General features: G+C 44.2%; 1 protein-coding gene across 1 annotated transcript in view; it reads left to right on the forward strand.

The window, feature by feature from the left end:
* LOC126095663 (zinc finger protein basonuclin-2-like) overlaps positions 1-17,099 on the forward strand; it is a 199,373-nt gene that overhangs the window by 176,057 nt on the left and 6,217 nt on the right. Inside the window, exons 7-8 of the mRNA XM_049910420.1 lie at positions 1,960-2,228; positions 11,688-11,950. Of these exons, the coding sequence (XP_049766377.1) occupies positions 1,960-2,228; positions 11,688-11,950 (532 nt within the window). The remainder of the gene's footprint in view (positions 1-1,959; positions 2,229-11,687; positions 11,951-17,099) is intronic.

Genomic DNA, 17,099 nt, shown 5'->3' on the forward strand with positions numbered 1-17,099 from the left:
CAAATGAATGCTTATGTTGAGTTGCAGCCTAAATATGAAAAACTCTTGAAACGATTTATTGTTTGGTACTTAGTTACAATAATCTGTGTTTTATGCCTGCCTTAATAAAAAATATTTGGTTTTAAGAGATTAATTCAATGATATTAATATCATTTGACATTGGAAAGTTTCTTCTACGCGCCAGGCAATGTGCTTATCACCATTCATTTCGCCCATAAAGAACTGCCTAAGACGCATCTCACCTGGAAACTTCAGGACGCTCCATTTTCGAAATACTTTACCGACACGGAACGTCTAGGACATCCTAGGTTAATCTAATCAGGTTCACTCTTTCAGATGTGATAATTTCGATTCATCAAAGAATAGTTCATCTGGAAGCAAAGGAACGTATGGGCCGTTAAAAGTTAGTATGGAAAGTTTTCACTACAGCAAGCACGTTGAAGTGTATGTTAGTAGCAGTAACTACGCTAAAATGAAGACATCTGCTAAGGCTAGAGTAGCGTGAAGAGTTGCATTAAACAAGTCTTCGCGCTAGAGACCACAACTTACGAACCTTGTCGTAGATGTTTCTAAAGTTCTGCACCTATAAATGCAACATGTTTAGTATAACTATGTTTTTGGAAAGAAGGAAAGATGCAGGAGCTGTGATTAGCGAATATTGGAGAAGAAACCAGCCTTGTACATTTCGAAGGCATCATTTGAGAAAATCATGGAAAACCGAAATTTGGATGACTGGATGAATATTATGACCCCGTCTCTTACCACTGCCCCGCCTTGCTCGGTGATGATGTTCCTGCACAGGATTATTGGGGAAAGCAACAAGAAATTTGCACCATAGCGAATTGACAGTTTTTGTTTCATAGCGCCAAATACTGGGTGTGAAAAATAAAACTGCCCCGAAAAATATTACATTCATTTTAAGATATTCAAACCAATTTAGCATCAAACTTCCTGGCACATTAAAATAGTGTGCCGGACCGAGACTCGAATTCGGGACCTTTGCCTTTCGCGGGCAAGTGCTCTACCATCTGAGCCACCCAAGCACGACTCAAGCCCCGTCCTCACAGCTTTACTTCTGCCAGTTCCTCGTCTCGAGTTCGAGTCTCAGTCCGGCACACAGATTTAATATGCCAGGAAGTTTCATATCAACGCACACTCCGCTGCAGAGTGAAAATCTCATTCTGGAAACATCCCGCAGGCTGTGGCTAAATCATGTCTCCGAAATATCCTTTCTTTCAGGAGTGCTACTTCTGCAAGGTTCGCAGGAGACCTTCTGTAAAGCTTGGAAGATAGGAGACGAGGTACTGGCAGAAGTAAAGCTGTGAGGACGGGGCGTGAGTCGTGCTTGGGTAGCTCAGATGGCCAGCCAGCACGGTAGCTAAGCGTGTTCGGTCAGAGAGCCGTTTGGCCTCTGTAATAAAAAGCTGAGTGGAAGGATCAACAAAAGAACTTGAACGGATGTCATGTGACGTCCGCAACTACCTAACACAACGATCAACAACGAAAAAAAAAAAAAAAGATGGTAGAGCACTTGCCCGCGGAAGCAAAAGTCCCGAGTTCGAGTCTCGGTCCGGCACACAGTTTTAACCAGGCAGGAAGTTTCATATCAGCGCACACTCCGCTACAGATTGAAAATCTCATTCTGGCAACTTAACATAAACTGCACCAGTTGTAGATGATGTAATTGGGTTGCCGACTTCAAGATGCATGTACTATTTTCTGAGCCAGTTTTATTATGCTTACCCAGTATGTTCACAGGTTCTTATCGCTGTGCTACTTTGTACAGCTCCAAGTAAAGTTACAAGTTCAAGAATGTGGTGTATCAGATTGATGCAGAACACAGTGCAGACAGATTGCTCGAAACAAAGTTTACCATTCCAAGTCTCCCGCTGATTTCTTTGCTGCACCGCCGCCGGATGAGCCAGCTTCTTCATGTGGTACCTCACTCGTTTGTTGCAGGCGCTTACGAGACTGCGCTCGACCTGAGCCGGGATGGCTGCTCACCGAGGCCAAAATCGGGCTCCGGGAAAACGGGCAAGGCGTCCGGCTGGAACTCCAGAAGCGGAGGCTTGAGTGCGACGGAGCTGCCGTCTGGCGGTTCCCAAGGGAAGCCTGCGCTGGGCAAGAAGCGAGTCCAGTGCAACGTCTGCCTCAAGACCTTCTGCGACAAGGGCGCGCTCAAGATACACTTCTCGGCCGTCCACCTGCGCGAGATGCACAAGTGCACGGTGCGTATCTCACTTGTACCTAAGTGCACTTTTCACTGAAATGTAGCCCAGTTGGCAACCCAAAAAGAAAAACACGTCTACTATATACGAGCATCAGCCAACATCTTCTCGCTAACAAAACTTGTTCCCCATGACCTAAACTGTTGTTGTTGTGATCTTTAGTCCTGAGACTCGTTTGATGCAGCTCTCCATGCTACCCTATCCTGTGCAAGCTTCTTCATCTCCCAGTACTTACTGCAACCTACATCCTTCTGAATCTGCTTAGTGTATTCATCTCTTGGCCTCCCTGTACGATTTCACCCTCCATGCTGCCCTCCAATGCTAAATTTGTGATCCCTTGATGCTTCAGAACATGTCCTACTAACCGGTCCCTTCTTCTAGTCAAGTTGTGCCACAAACTCCTCTTCTTCCCTATTCTATTCAATACTTCATCATTAGTTATGTGATCTAACCACCTAATCTTCAGCATTCCTCTGTAGCACCACATTTCGAAAGCTTCTATTCTCTTCTTGTCCAGACTATTTATTGTCCATGTTTCACTTCCATCCATGGCTACACTCCATACAAATACTTTCAGAAACGACTTCCTGACACTTAAATCTATACTCGATGTTAACAAATTCCTCTTCTTAAGAAACGCTTTCCTTGCCTTTGCCAGTCTACATTTTATATTCTCTCTACTTCGAGCATCATCAGTTATTTTTCGCCCCAAATAGCAGAACTAATTTACTACTTTAAGTGTCTCATTTCCTAATCTGATTCCCTCAGCATCACCCGACTTAATTCGGCTACATTCCATGATCCTCGTTTTGCTTTTGTTGATGTTCATCTTATATCCTCCTTTCAAGACACTGTCCATTCCATTCAACTGCTCTTCCAAGTCCTTTCCTGTCTCTGACAGAATTACAATGTCATCGGCGAACCTCAAAGTTTTTTGTTTCTTCTCCATGGATTTTAATACCTACTCCGAACTTTTCTTTTGTTTCCTTTACTGCTTGCTCAATATACAGATTGAATAACATCGGGGAGATGCTACAACCCTGTCTCACTCCCTTCCCAACCAATGCTTCCCTTTCATGCCCCTCGACTATTATAACTGCCATCTGGTTTCTGTACAAATTGTAAATAGCGTTTCGCTCCCTGTATTTTACCCCTACCACCTTTAGAATTTGAAAGAGAGTATTCCAGTCAACATTGTCAAACCCTTTCTGTAAGTCTACAAATGCTAGAAACGTAGGTTTACCTTCCCTTAATCTTTCTTCAAAGATAAGGCGTAAGGTCAGTATTGCCTCACGTGTTCCAACATTTCTACGGAATCCAAACTGATCTTCCCCGAGGTCGGCTTCTACCAGTTTTTCCATTCGTCTATAAAGAATTTGCGTTAGTATTTTGCAGCTGTGACTTATTAAACTGATAGTTCGGTAATTTTCACATCTGTCAACACCTGCTTTCTTTGGGGTTGGAATTATTATATTCTTGTTGAAGTTTGAAGGTATTTCGCCTGTCTCATACATCTTGCTCACCAGGTGGTAGAGTTTTGTCAGGACTGGTTCTCCCAAGGCCGTCAGTAGTTCTAATGGAATGTTGTCTACTCCCGGGGCCTAAACTATCACTCTCTCTCTCTCTCTCTCTCTCTCTCTCTCTCTCTCTCTCTCTATATATATATATATATATATATATATATATATATATATATATATATATATATATCCATGGCTATTACTGTGTTACTCCTGCTTAGCCTCTTGTGCCCTAAAGGCACATACAGGCTGACATTTATTGAAGTATACGAAAAAACGTAAGTTAGTTACAAACTACGGGGCGCACACACTATGTTCGATATGTACCCGTAACTACAGATATTCTTATTGAGGTTACGACATGTTAGATATTTCTACCATTATTAGCGAGATGTGTCGCACAGAAATAGCGAAATTCTGCATGACCCGCTGAAGTATCGAAACAATGATGCTGTCGATTACCTCCTGAATGGCTGTTGTCAGCTCAGCAGTGGTTTTGGGGCTGTTGCTGTACATATTGTCTTTCATGTAGCTCCACAAAAATGAGTCGCATGTGTTCAGATCCGGAGAACACGGCGGCCAATCCAGGTCCATACCAGTGGCCTCTGGGAACCCAGAGTCAGAATGCGGTCACCGAAGTGCTCCACCAGGACATCAAACACTCTTCTGCTTCGAAGGGGTCGAACTCCGTCCAGCATATGAACCACATCTTGTCGAAATCAGGGTCACCTTGGATAATGGGGATGAAATCATCTTCCAAAACCTGCACGTACCGTTCGGTAGTCACCGTTCCATCAAGGAATGTCGCACGGCTTATTCCGTGACTGGACATTGCGCACTAGACAGTCACCCGTTGAGTGTGAAGAGATTTCTCGATCGCGAAATTCTGGTTCTGAGTCGCCCAAATGCGCCAGTTTTCCTTATTGACGATCCCATCCAAATGAAAGTCGGCTTCGTCGCACAAATGCGCATAGTAATTCCCATCATCCCTTCGCAGCCAACGGTGCAGTTTGAACGTCCCAATGCAAACCGTTCAGATGTTATGACGATTTTATTTGATGTAGTTCAATAATTGTCATCCTGTATTACTCTCCTTTTTTAGTGTAGTCGGTTTATGGGTTACCGAGTCAGGTGGCGCAATTGACACTCGATATGCATTTTGGAGGATGATGGTTCAAACTCGAGTCCGGCCAACCAGATTTAGGTTTTCCGCGATTTCCCTAAATCACGTAAGATAAATTCTTTCCTTCTCCATCCTTCCCTAATGCGAGTTTGTGCTCCGTCTCTAATGACCTCGACGTCGACGGGACGTTAAATCCTAATCTCCTCCTCCTGTATAACCTTCAGTGTTGGGTCAAAACATGATTTGGAACCCACACAATTAATCTTCCAGTATTTATTGTACAAAAGTTTTATATGAATCTGTTTTGAAGATGAAATGCAGTTGCGAAGAATATTAACGTCTAAGAAAATACAGGGTAATTTTAAAACGCGCGAAACATTTTAGAAAATCCGTATAGGTGAACGGCTAAACGTAACACAAAAAATGATAAAGTGCGTGAAAGACAAACTTTCAAATTTTTTCCTCTTTATTCTCTCTTTATTTATACGTGGTGCCGCCAAGTTAGTTTGGTAAACGCCGACAGTAGTTGCTGAATATGGAGGTGAACTAAGCAGAGGAAGCATTTTGCGTCCTAGAATTTGCCAGTCGGTAGTGAGCATGCAAAAAGCTTTGCCTGCCAAGTTCCACAAGACAACATCAGTTTGTAACAGAAGAGTGAAGCGGTACAGGAAATTGAAGGATGGTTGTGGGATGCAAAACGTTTGGACTGGCCGGACGTGTGAGAACAGAGAGTAAACCATGTAAGGCGCGTGATGTTATGAAGTCCCACAAAGTGTGCGTATCTAGCTAGTGCAGAATTCAGTAATTGTCAGCCAACATTGTGGGAAATCTTTCGTAAGCGATTAAGAATGCAACCGCACAAATGGCAGCTCCTGAAAGCCATAACGGAGGTTTTCAGCTCTCCTCAGAAAACTGTATTCCTGTTGGCTAATGCTGGGGCTAAGGGAGAGCTGACACAATTCCAATATCAAAAATAGAGGGAAATAGTCCATTCGCATTACTATATCAAATTAATTGTTTAACGATGTACAGGAGTCAAATAGATGTACAAAGCCCCCCCGTTAAAGTGCCGACAAATTAATCTTGGCTGACGAAGCCACTTCTCATCTTTCGGTGAAGTTGAGCCAACATGACACACGCCAGTGGGGGAGAGAGAATGTACAGCAACGGTGGAGCACTTTCGGACTCCGAGATAGTCAAAATTTTGTGCGCCACATCCAGTACAGGCTTATCGCTGAGAGGTCAATGGCGCGACCTGTATCGACATTCTGTACTTGCGGCTCTTGCCACAACTTGAAACTGATAGCAGGGATTTCGTCTTTCAAGAAGCTGGCGCACTTCTACATTTCCACACCTGTGTACGAGATTACCTGAATGATGTCGATGGCAATGGAGGAAGTCGTAGCAAGGTCGAGTTACATCTCAAATTTGACCCGACAAGGAGACGGAGAAAATTATATACGAAAGCTACAGGATATTAAAGACTAATAAAGTTGACAGGATTTGTTGTGCCAGGCTGGAATCTTGTGGTGATCGTATTGAACATCCTTGCCGTTTTCTACACAGGACATTACATCGTAGATAATTGCGTCATAGAGGAAACGTCTGGGAACTATATTACAAGTCCTTTCTACGAAACATGGCAAACAACGCTTCCTTTAGTTACATCGAGAATTACATGCTCTGGTTACTCTTGCTCGACCATAAAATGGTGCTTCCAGCCTGTAAATAAATCCACACTGCAGTCATAAACAGGCCTGATGTCCCACGCAAACGTTTCCCAAGCGAACAGCAATAAAATCCGACAAGTCTCCTTCGCGAAACATCCAACGTCGGGACTCTACATATCACGGTCACTTAATAAAGCTCTAAATTTCTATACCGTGACATCTGGCAGACAATATTGCGGCCTTGCCTCATGTTCATGCAACTGTGAAGATGTGGGACGTAAGATTGCGTTATTTATTGGTATATAATACGAAAGCACTGAAGAATCACGACATACGTATTTAAGACATTTCCTGTTACATTACGCTGGGGCGTAAAATACGGTAGGGAGACCGTATCGGCTACAGTATCAGAAAATTGAGCTCTTTCAACTAGCCCAACACGCCGTCACGGTACCAGCCAAGGAAAATCACCCCACTAGAGCTGAGCACCTTTAGCCAACTGCCAGCAGAAGTGAAACCGGCAATCAGTCCCCACGTGATGTGGAGGCGGTGCTGTGTAGCATCCATACAGAGTGTACGGACCCAGGCTTTCCTAGTTGGCCAGAACTACCGACTGTTGACGCCAGATTCTCAGTGAGCCTCCATGGAACCCGAGGGGCTCGCATTAGTGAGATGCATTTTCCCCACCTGTCACCAGTCATCACCGCGGAAACTCGAGCGTTACCTCTGCAGCAAATTTCTGCTGCCAGTACACAAATGTGGCCTTAATACAAAGGCAATGGGTAATCCACAGACAGCTTTAGCAATTGCCGCCGTGTGTTCTGCGCAGTTGCTTCTTTCAGACCGCAAGGGGCATGGAATCGTAGAGAGTCCCACGAAATGTATTGCCTGACATTTCAAATGACTGTCTCCACCCCATGATAAGGCAGATCTTACAAGTAACTGTAGCGATTGATATTGTTTGAGGTAAAGTAAAGTCGTATGACATAAACGGTTGTGAGACCTCGAAGAACAGGTTCAACCGCCTGATTGGAGAGGTTTCTCCTATTCTTGGCGCCCGCAGGAACCTTTCCTTCGCGATGTATAACAGCTGTTTTGGGAAGGGTATTTGTTAAGTGGAGGTGACTAAAGGTTATGTTGTAATTCAATGCATCTTCGTGTTGAAGATGATAAGAGAGAGAGGGTGAAATATAGTGCCGGCATACAGCCTACTCCTCTCTAAGAGCACCAATGGGACCGCTGAAGTCAACGACCCCATCCGACGGACAGATCACCATCAACCACATGCCTTCACTTAATGAGATACTGCGGATAGGTTTGTAATTTAATGCAGGACATTCGCATAAAGACAGGTGATCAGGAATTTTTAAGTCACCACCCCTCCTGTTTCCTCTGCCGTAAGACAAAGGAAAAAATCGTCAACAGCACGCGGTATACCCGAACGTTTCCCATTGCAAGATCCCCTCGCTTCTAAACTGATACTGTTACTACTCAGCTGAGCCGCGAATCCGTGGAGGGTGGTATATGTGACGTACAGTATAACTGGTCAGCATTTCCATCCGGAATTTGCGAGTATAAGTCGGACCTTCCTTGATCCGCCTTGGCGGATCGTCTCGTCGGATTTCCTCCTAACTTTGCGCGGTGCAGCTCTCGTAAATGTCGTCCCGTGCAGATTCTTCATTGACGCACTGGATGTCTCTGTCGGTGGAAGCTAATTATCTGAAATTGCTGTCGATCAACTTCGGGGTATCTGTTTACTCGAAATTAACATTCAGAATGCCGTAATATCACTTTTATTCGTATTAGATCAATAATGAAACACTCATGTCACAAAGTACTGGTAACCGAGAGAATAGCTACCATTGAACAAGACAGGAAGAGCTCTTAACGCCGACTGCCGACTTTGGCAAGCAGTCCGTATCTCTTGCTAGTTTCGTCACAGTTCTTGGATTTCCGATCAAGTTCCTACTTACTAAGATATGCATTTGTTAATGAACGGGTGTGAATTTTAACGAGGCAAAATTATGGTAAATAGTTTTAAACATCCAGAGGCTCCTCCTAGTATTCATGTTGTCAGAAATGACTGTAATTATTAAATATAAACAAACAAAATCGGTGTCTTCGGCGCCAAGATGGCGGTACTTCCCGTCATGTATATTTCCCAGGCTGACGCTTGTTGCTACGGTCCAGCACCGAGACCCACCCCACTACGCGCGACATATGGTCGCTTCGTCACCTAGCCAGCCAGCGTGGGAAATGCTCACCGATTCATGGCCGGCTACGGACTACAACACTTCCTAACTATCGTGAACACATCAATAAGAGACAATAATTGATTAAAACTGGTAAAAATGTCTTCCTCACGTAAGAGGCACCTTACACCCTCTAGTTAGTGTCCATGCCCGGAGGTGCTTCATTTCCTGATCTGACGGACATTAGTGCGTCCACTTCAGCGCGGCCGTTAACATTGTTTGAAGTCCCCCACAAGGAACTGACTATCTAGTGAAGGACGTGTGGCAGGCTGCTCTCGTCAGTAATGCAACATGCAGATGACATTGTACACTTAGAGGGAGTCTGTGAAGCACACGGGTATTCTCCACAGCAGATACCCAAGGCGTTGCGAATACAACCCAAGGCGCACAGAATGACTGAGGAAGAAGTCACAGGGAAATTTCAATCCATGCCGTTCGTGAAGTATGTGTGAAGTCTTTCACGTCCATACCAATCACGAAGTTAATGTGATTTTTCACTCTCCACTGGAAACAACAGCACTCCAGGGTTTTGCTGCAGATGACTTGATGCTCCGCACGGTTGCGGACCCCATGGTTCATCCCCTGTAAGGGTGGCTTGTCGAACGTCTAGCAGACGACTCGCACAATTCATGAAAAATGCACGGAAGTGAGTTCATTAGTTAGTTACATGGTCCACAGAGCGTTTGAAACGATTCTTTTATCTAAATGTGGACCGCCGCGGGTACAGGGAGCTGCTACAGCCCAACAAATCGTTTGTGACAGAGGACTATATCGACACCAATCACTCAGTTCGATATGAAAACCTCGCAACTCCAACTTCGATATCACCTTTTTAGCACTCGCTGGTGAGAGAAGCAGTTGAAATTCGTCTGGCGAAGAATTTGATTAATGAACATAGCGTTTTCAGCTTGCACAAATCGTGAAAGCCGGCACTTTCTATAATAAACTTGCTACAGTGCAGTCACACATCGATATCCCAGCGTGAATCGACTGCGTAGCCTCAGATTCAATTTAAACATACTTCTTTGCCACCGAATGACGCATGTGACACCTTTGCGTCTGCGGCCACACGCGCAGTGGCTCATTCCACCCGTGTAAAAGGATGGAGCGAATGTCGTAGCTTCATTCTGTCGGCTCCTGAAGATGTCCGTAAGGTATACGGCCGAAATATTAAGAGAAGCAATTTTGTTGAAGGCTTTGCTCACCCGAAATTTAGTGAATCTCTCGGTGCGCCGCAAGTACACGAAGATCCTCAGAGAAAAGTTATACTACTGTGCAAAACTTACGTATGAAAGTAGCTTTCGCATGATCAGTCACTGCCAGGTAACACAGCTCGGAGGGGAACGTAGAGAGAACTGCTACAGTCTACTACAGAAGGTAACCGAAAGAAGTACGCAATATGAAGAATATGCATGACATTTTCCTTCCAAGACAGTAATTAAGCTGCCGCGATTTATGATGAACCCCTGGACATTAGAATCGCCAGGACTGGTTGTGATCACCATCGGCGGGAGAACATGCTGTGCAACGCGCTCCCATGCTGACCAAGGGGATAGCTAGGATTTCTTGTGGTATGGCGTTCCATTCGTCCACTAGCGCGGCTGATGACTGCATAAAGTCGTTGGTGCAAGTGAACATTACAATGCGACACCTCAACGCATCCAACACGTGGTCACATGGTCAGTGGGATTTTATTGTTGTTGGTGGTGGTGAGGAGGGGGGGGGGGGGCAGACCAGTCCATTCACCGATTATCTTTTTGTTCCACGAGCTCCGTTACCTGCGCTTTTCGACGTCTTCGCCCATTGTCATACCAAACGCTGAACTCAGGGCCGAATGAACCCTCGACAACACGCACGTGAAGGAAGGAGTACAGTGTGACAATAACTTTGATCGGTGACAGGACCGTGTTTGGAAGTTTGGAGTTCAGTACGCCCATGCAACATTATGCCTCTCCACACCATAACACGTAGGCAGCAATACACGTTTGACAACGCTGAAGGGTGAGGGGGAGAACATTTAATGAAACCAGTATAGAGTAGAACCATAATACTTTTGAGAGTCCAGTTGTTATGACGTGAGGAGGCGTAATGTTGCATGGACGTAATTTCAGGGCTGCATTCGCTCCTTACTTCGTTATTATGTGGGATAATGAGCGACAGCACCGAAAAGCGCTGGTGGGGGAAACCCTTGGAATGAGAGTATATTCGACGAATTGACTGCCCTATCCGTTACTCCCAACTTAAACCCCATGGAGCACGTAGGGGATGCGTTTTGGAGACGTTTCGCAAGATGTCCACACGCTCCGAGGAACATTCAGCAGTTTTTAATCGCGCTCGTCGAGGAATGGAACTCCCTACACAAGAACTACTTACCAAACGCAGGAAATGTAGGAGCACATTGCAGAGGCTGCACCGAAGCCAGTTATGATCGCACGCCGTATTAAGAATCATGTGCTGCCTTTTGTAATGTCCAGGGGATTATCAGGAATCGCGGCGACCTCAGCGCAATTATTATGCTTCAATAAAATCGTCATTTCTGGGCTCCTCTCAGTGAGCATTATTTCACTTACCTTCTGTACTGTACTGTGGCAGTTCTTTCAATGTACGGTCCAAGCTTGATAGTTCTTTGTTACTTGGCAGTGACACGTCATGCGAAAACTACTTTCGTCGTTAAGATTTTTACAAGGAAGGAATGCAAGAAGATCAGGTTTTAACGTTCCGTCGAGAAAGAGGTCATCAAATACGGACGTTATGTACATCAGTGTACTTGTGCACCCAGTAGTTTTCCTCTCTTGAACGCCTCCCATGCACTTCCTTAAAACGGCAGCAAGTGTTTCGTGTAACCGCAGTGGTGTGCAGCAGTGGACGCGTCTGAACGCGCCGTGTGCCCGCAGGTGGAGGGCTGCAACATGATGTTCAGCTCGCGGCGGTCGCGCAACCGCCACAGCGCCAACCCCAACCCCAAGCTGCACCAGCTGCAGTTCCGGCGCGCCGACCTCGCCGTGCGCTACCCCAGCCGCTCGCCCGCCGACGCCGCGCCGCCCGGACTCGGCGTTGCCGGCGCCGTCGACGTCGGCGTGGGTGGCGTCAGCGCGGAAGACACGCTGACCCGCGTGCTCAGCCTCAGGCTGCTGCAGGGTGCGAGGCCAGAGCTCAGGTGAGTCCCCTTTATTTATTTACTTACTTATTTATTTCTTTTACTGTTCCTTATATTTACTCAGTGTACTCGAGGGACGTTCAACAAGTGATGTAACAATTGAAAGAAAATCAGGCCTCGGTCAGTATTTTTAACAAATTAACCTGGTTTCGACAGTGCTAGGAGTGTCGTCCTCAGAATTTAAATCAAAGATTTGTCTATATCGTATAACATGGTCACAGAATTATGACCTTGTTCCGATGATTACAGCCGCCTCTCCCAATGACTCACCGTGCTTTTGTTCACTGCCTCACCTCTGTAGGCATTCTGGAAGCACCGGTGAATGGCTGAAATTGTCTGGTTTTCAGCCAAAGCGTTTCCGTGACAGCCCTCCGCTTGGAACGCTCCTCAGTAAAGACGCCACCAGTTGCAACTTCGTGAAATCACAGGGGCTGAAGCGGGAATATTCTGCGATATCCGTAACAAACTCCGCATTTTGTCAACCGAAATTGGCAGAGGAAAAAAAAGTGTTACAGTACTCACTGAAAGCCCTCGTAATTACGTAATGGTTAAAAAAGAAGTGTATATATACCGGTAAATGTACTATGCCTCAGCCTCATTATTTCAGTGTTATCATTCATATTTTCTAAAATCCATGTGACCCTCCAGCCCATGACCGAGATAGGTGACAAGAGTTTTCAATCCACCTGTAACCGAGCAGAATGGGGCTTTAATCCCCATCCACATATCAGGATTTACGTTTGTCATGATTTCCTCAACGGCGAATCCAGAATAATTCCTTTGAGAAGGATTGAGCTCAGTCAAATTTCCATCCTTCTGGCGACACTGCAATTAATTCGTCACCGAAGCCGCAATGAATCCACATTTTATTTTTTTCTCCGTACACGTGATGTGTGTCAGTTCCTTGTAATCATGGTGTGCAGGGGAGATTGTGATACATGAATCGTCTATTGGATGAGTTTGGCGTGCACGCATCATTTTGACAGAAAAAACACTATCTTCCAGAGACACGTATTCGGTTTTCTATTCGGTGCGCCGTCTTAACCTGCCGCGAATGATCAACGTTGCAGAACAGCGAAAAACACTGCATCACAATAACAAAATTAACAGTAACATCAATAGAATTCCTCCACTGTATTCTTTCTCATAGTGGAGGTAATTTGACATTTTGAAGACCCCCTAAAAAGTATCGATGGTATAGACAATAACTAGACACAATTTGCAGCCACCAGTATGTTTTAGAGTTGTCCAACAACGGCTCAGTTAGAAGAGTAATGCAGTTTTCTACCACTAACAACTAAAAATATTGTATTCCGAACGAAACCCACGCCGTGTGGCCTCCTTCGGCAACGAACAAGAGCTGTTTCCTTCTAGTCTCCAAGACACCCTGCTAGGTTAGGTCATTTCCCAGCTAAGCCCACTAACGGACTCTTCCGCCAAGTGAACGAATTTTTTGTGGCGTTCATTAACAGCTACAGATAATTCTCTTATTTCGTCACCATTTAATGAGCAAGTTGTATTTGTATACGTATTTATACGTTCAACGTCTCAGTGTTCGTCCATCGTTTACATCGCGAAAGATCCACCTCATTATTCTTCTTTTAAAGGTTTCACGTTTCTTTATGTCACTGTTCCTATCTGCTCACATTTCAGAGCTGCAAAGCACAACTGCTTGTGGAACGTTGTTGATCAGCGCGCTCTACGACAAGTCTGCCTAAATCTCTCAATTTTTCAATCTCAAAATATCTCACTGATTTTCAGACTATCTGCAGACAGGTCCAGTTTCGCTCCAATCGTGATATTGCTACTTATTCTCTCCACCGTTGTCGTTGACACAGCCGGTTGTCAGATGAACAAGATTTGGCGTGTAGAACACCCCCAACTCAGAAGCATGGTTTGAATAAATCATTAGTACAACTCTAGCCAATCCCTTTAAATTGATTTCACTTGTCAAACGACTTCCGCTAAGCTTACCGCCATCTAATTTACATGCACACACTCGATGCTTGTTCATTTTTATCCCACTCTACTGACTTTTATCTATTGAGAATCAGAGTGAATAAGAAAGGAGGCACCACATCGATACGCCTCAGGTCGCTTTCCACCCAAAACTTTATAGGTACCGCTTCAGCATACACTCAGTGGCCAAATTCCTGGGAAGTCACTGGCAGACGAATTGTTCGTCGGCCGCTGAAACCCGTGTTATACATTTACATCGGTAGAATCCCAGTACAAACGAGTTCCTGACGCCCCAAATTCAGTTCGGCGGCTGTGTTACTCTCAGTAGACCATCGATCACCACGTATGAACTTGCGCAGGCTAAGTGACATGTGTTCCTTCGTCACACTTGTGCTCTTTCTGTGTGGCGGTTTAAGAGTGTGGAAACATCGTCAGTGAGATACTGAAGATCCATTGCTGACAGTGACGATCTCTGAAACGCTAACCCTTTTGTAAAGTCCGATTTGCTGTGATCCAAGCGTCTTACGCCGATAACCATTTCACTTTCAATTAACTCACGACCTCCTGCCATGTTCAGTGCACATCTGTCTGTAACAGACAGCTGGGATCTCGTGTCTAAACTCGCGACATTTTCCACATTTAGCTGCAACTTTCGGGCGTCATGCATTACGCTTTTTCAAACGTCATAATCCTTTCGGTGACTCTTGGCCAGTGAGAAGGGGAGATGGGCAGGGTGGGATAGACTGTTTGGAATCATCTATACCGTGATGTAGGTTATTATGCAAACTTTTATTGGCTCTTTATTTGGTTTTATTCTTGTTCCATTTGGAATCCTTGCCCATGTGATTTGAATTATTTTTCCGTATTACTTCGATTTAATTTGTTCCATTTCATAATTTTATATTTTCGTCCAAGGTAATGCAATCGGTATTTCTATTACTCATTTTGCTTGACTTCCGCTTTATTTATAAAACTTTCTTTCCTCTAAATCTTCATCTAAGTTATTTTGTCCGTGGAATGAGAAGAATTTTTGCTTTAAATGCATTTATTACTGTAATCATCCAGAACAAAGTACATCTTTTACGCCACTGCAAAGCCAATATTAACAGTTTATTTTCTCTTTTACGTCTTAACTGGGAGAGTTGTAATTTTAAATGTTTGTATGTTATGACAGATAAATAAAACCAATTAACACCAGGCGGGCAAAGATTGCAGTTGACTGAACAATAAAGGTTAAAAAAGATAGCAGGAAACGTCAGTACGTTGGTAAAATGATACACCAAAGGATCACAAATAAAAAAAAGCTATATTTAGACTGATTCATGTAGAAACATAATGATAAATCACTCTGAGAAACACGTCATAGCAAAAATGTCGCACCAAACGGGACTCCAACCGATAATCTTGACTATTCCAGCCAAATAACATAGCTGCTTTTTATTATTTACTAATTTATGTTGTTTCTTTTTTATTTTTTTAAGATCAACTTTCTTAGGTGCTTTTGCAGCCAAAACTAATTCTTGAGTCTGGCGTGGCGCCTTGGACAGCCTTTTTTAATTGTTTTCTTACTTTTTTATCGTAGCCACCACACTGTTTTCTATTTGCCCTCTAACCTCTCTCAAGATACCTCCTTCGCTCACCAAATTTTGCCTTCTTCGGTCAACTTTTGCTGTCGTATTTAGGTCTGGTTGTGTGAAGTTCTTCCTTCTTTTTAACTGGAATAAGAATATTATCAGTGTCTGATCATGTGATTCTCTAGGCTGAGGAGCAGTTGGCGAAAAATGCCGCTATCTTAAGCGCTCTGGTAGATCATAAGAAATTTTTCTCTCGATTACTCGCAAATGGTGGCCCACCAGTGTTAACCGCTGCTGGGTGTGCTACCTTGGATACCTTTATGTACGCCGTCATATACAAGGTGTTTTCACGATTCGTGTAACACACTTGCGGAAGTTGCAGAAGGTACTTAGAGAGCCAAAGTTAAAGGCAACGGCGCTTGTAAATGTATAAATTTGTACCAGGAAATCCCGTGATGATGTTACAAAATTTCTAGGTAATGGATAAGGATAAATGTATCAATTTGAATTAAGGGTCGCTGTACCGGAAACGAACGAGTCGAAAATTATGAGCGAATAACATGTACCAATACTGTTGTTGCTGGCCCGGGTTCCCGGGTTCGATTCCCGGCGGGGTCAGGGATTTTCTCTGCCTCGTGATGGCTGGGTGTTGTGTGCTGTCCTTAGGTTAGTTAGGTTTAAGTAGTTCTAAGTTCTAGGGGACTTATGACCACAGCAGTTGAGTCCCATAGTGCTCAGAGCCATTTTACTGTTGTTGCTAAGATTGTTTGTTAGGTAACTTTCAATGGTAGTATGCACCAAGACAAGAAAAAATGTCTAGTAAACATGGGCTCTACAATCCATACCTTAACAGCTTTGAGCACATGTTCAACAGAGGAGGATTGGTTGACAGTAGTGAACATGGAAAAGTTCTCAGATTTCCTGAGTTGTGCGTTTTACAGCCGAGTTTTTCCTTGTTTTGGTCCATAATACCATCTCTAAAAATTGCATACCCTTCAACAATACCCGTACATGTATTGCACGGTCAGAAATATCAAAACGGTTTTTCCTTGTAACTTTCGAAGCGCTCTTTTTCACGTTCAGGACCCAAACTTCAAATTGATGTTCTTATCCTTCTCCAGCATCCTAGGAACACTGTTGCAGAAACAACGAAACAAACATGCCAAATTTAAAAAGATGCAAAATTCCCAAAATTGGCGATCCTTTACAGGAGCTCGAAACAGCGCGGTGTTCAATGCGAGACGCCTATATCAGTTTCCACAACGAAACTTTGTCTCGAAACCTGGCAGAAAATCCAAAGAGATTCTGGCCGTATGTGAAATATTTTAGCGGCTAGAAACAATCAGTGCCTTCTCTGCGCGATAACAATGGAAATACTATCGAAGATAGTGCTGCCAAAGCAGATTTACTTAACACAGCATTTAAATGCCTTCACAAAAGAAGACGAAGTAAATATTCCAGAATTCGAATTGAGAACAGCTGCCAACATGAGTAACGTAGAAGTAAATATCCTCGAAGTAGTGAAGCAACTCAGATCACTTAATGAAAGCAAGTCTTCTGGTCCAGACTGTATACCAGTGAGGTTCCTTTCGGATTATGGTGATGCATTAGCTGCA

This window comes from Schistocerca cancellata, chromosome 8 (assembly GCF_023864275.1).
Source record: "Schistocerca cancellata isolate TAMUIC-IGC-003103 chromosome 8, iqSchCanc2.1, whole genome shotgun sequence".
In the NCBI taxonomy this organism is placed as follows: domain Eukaryota; kingdom Metazoa; phylum Arthropoda; class Insecta; order Orthoptera; family Acrididae; genus Schistocerca; species Schistocerca cancellata.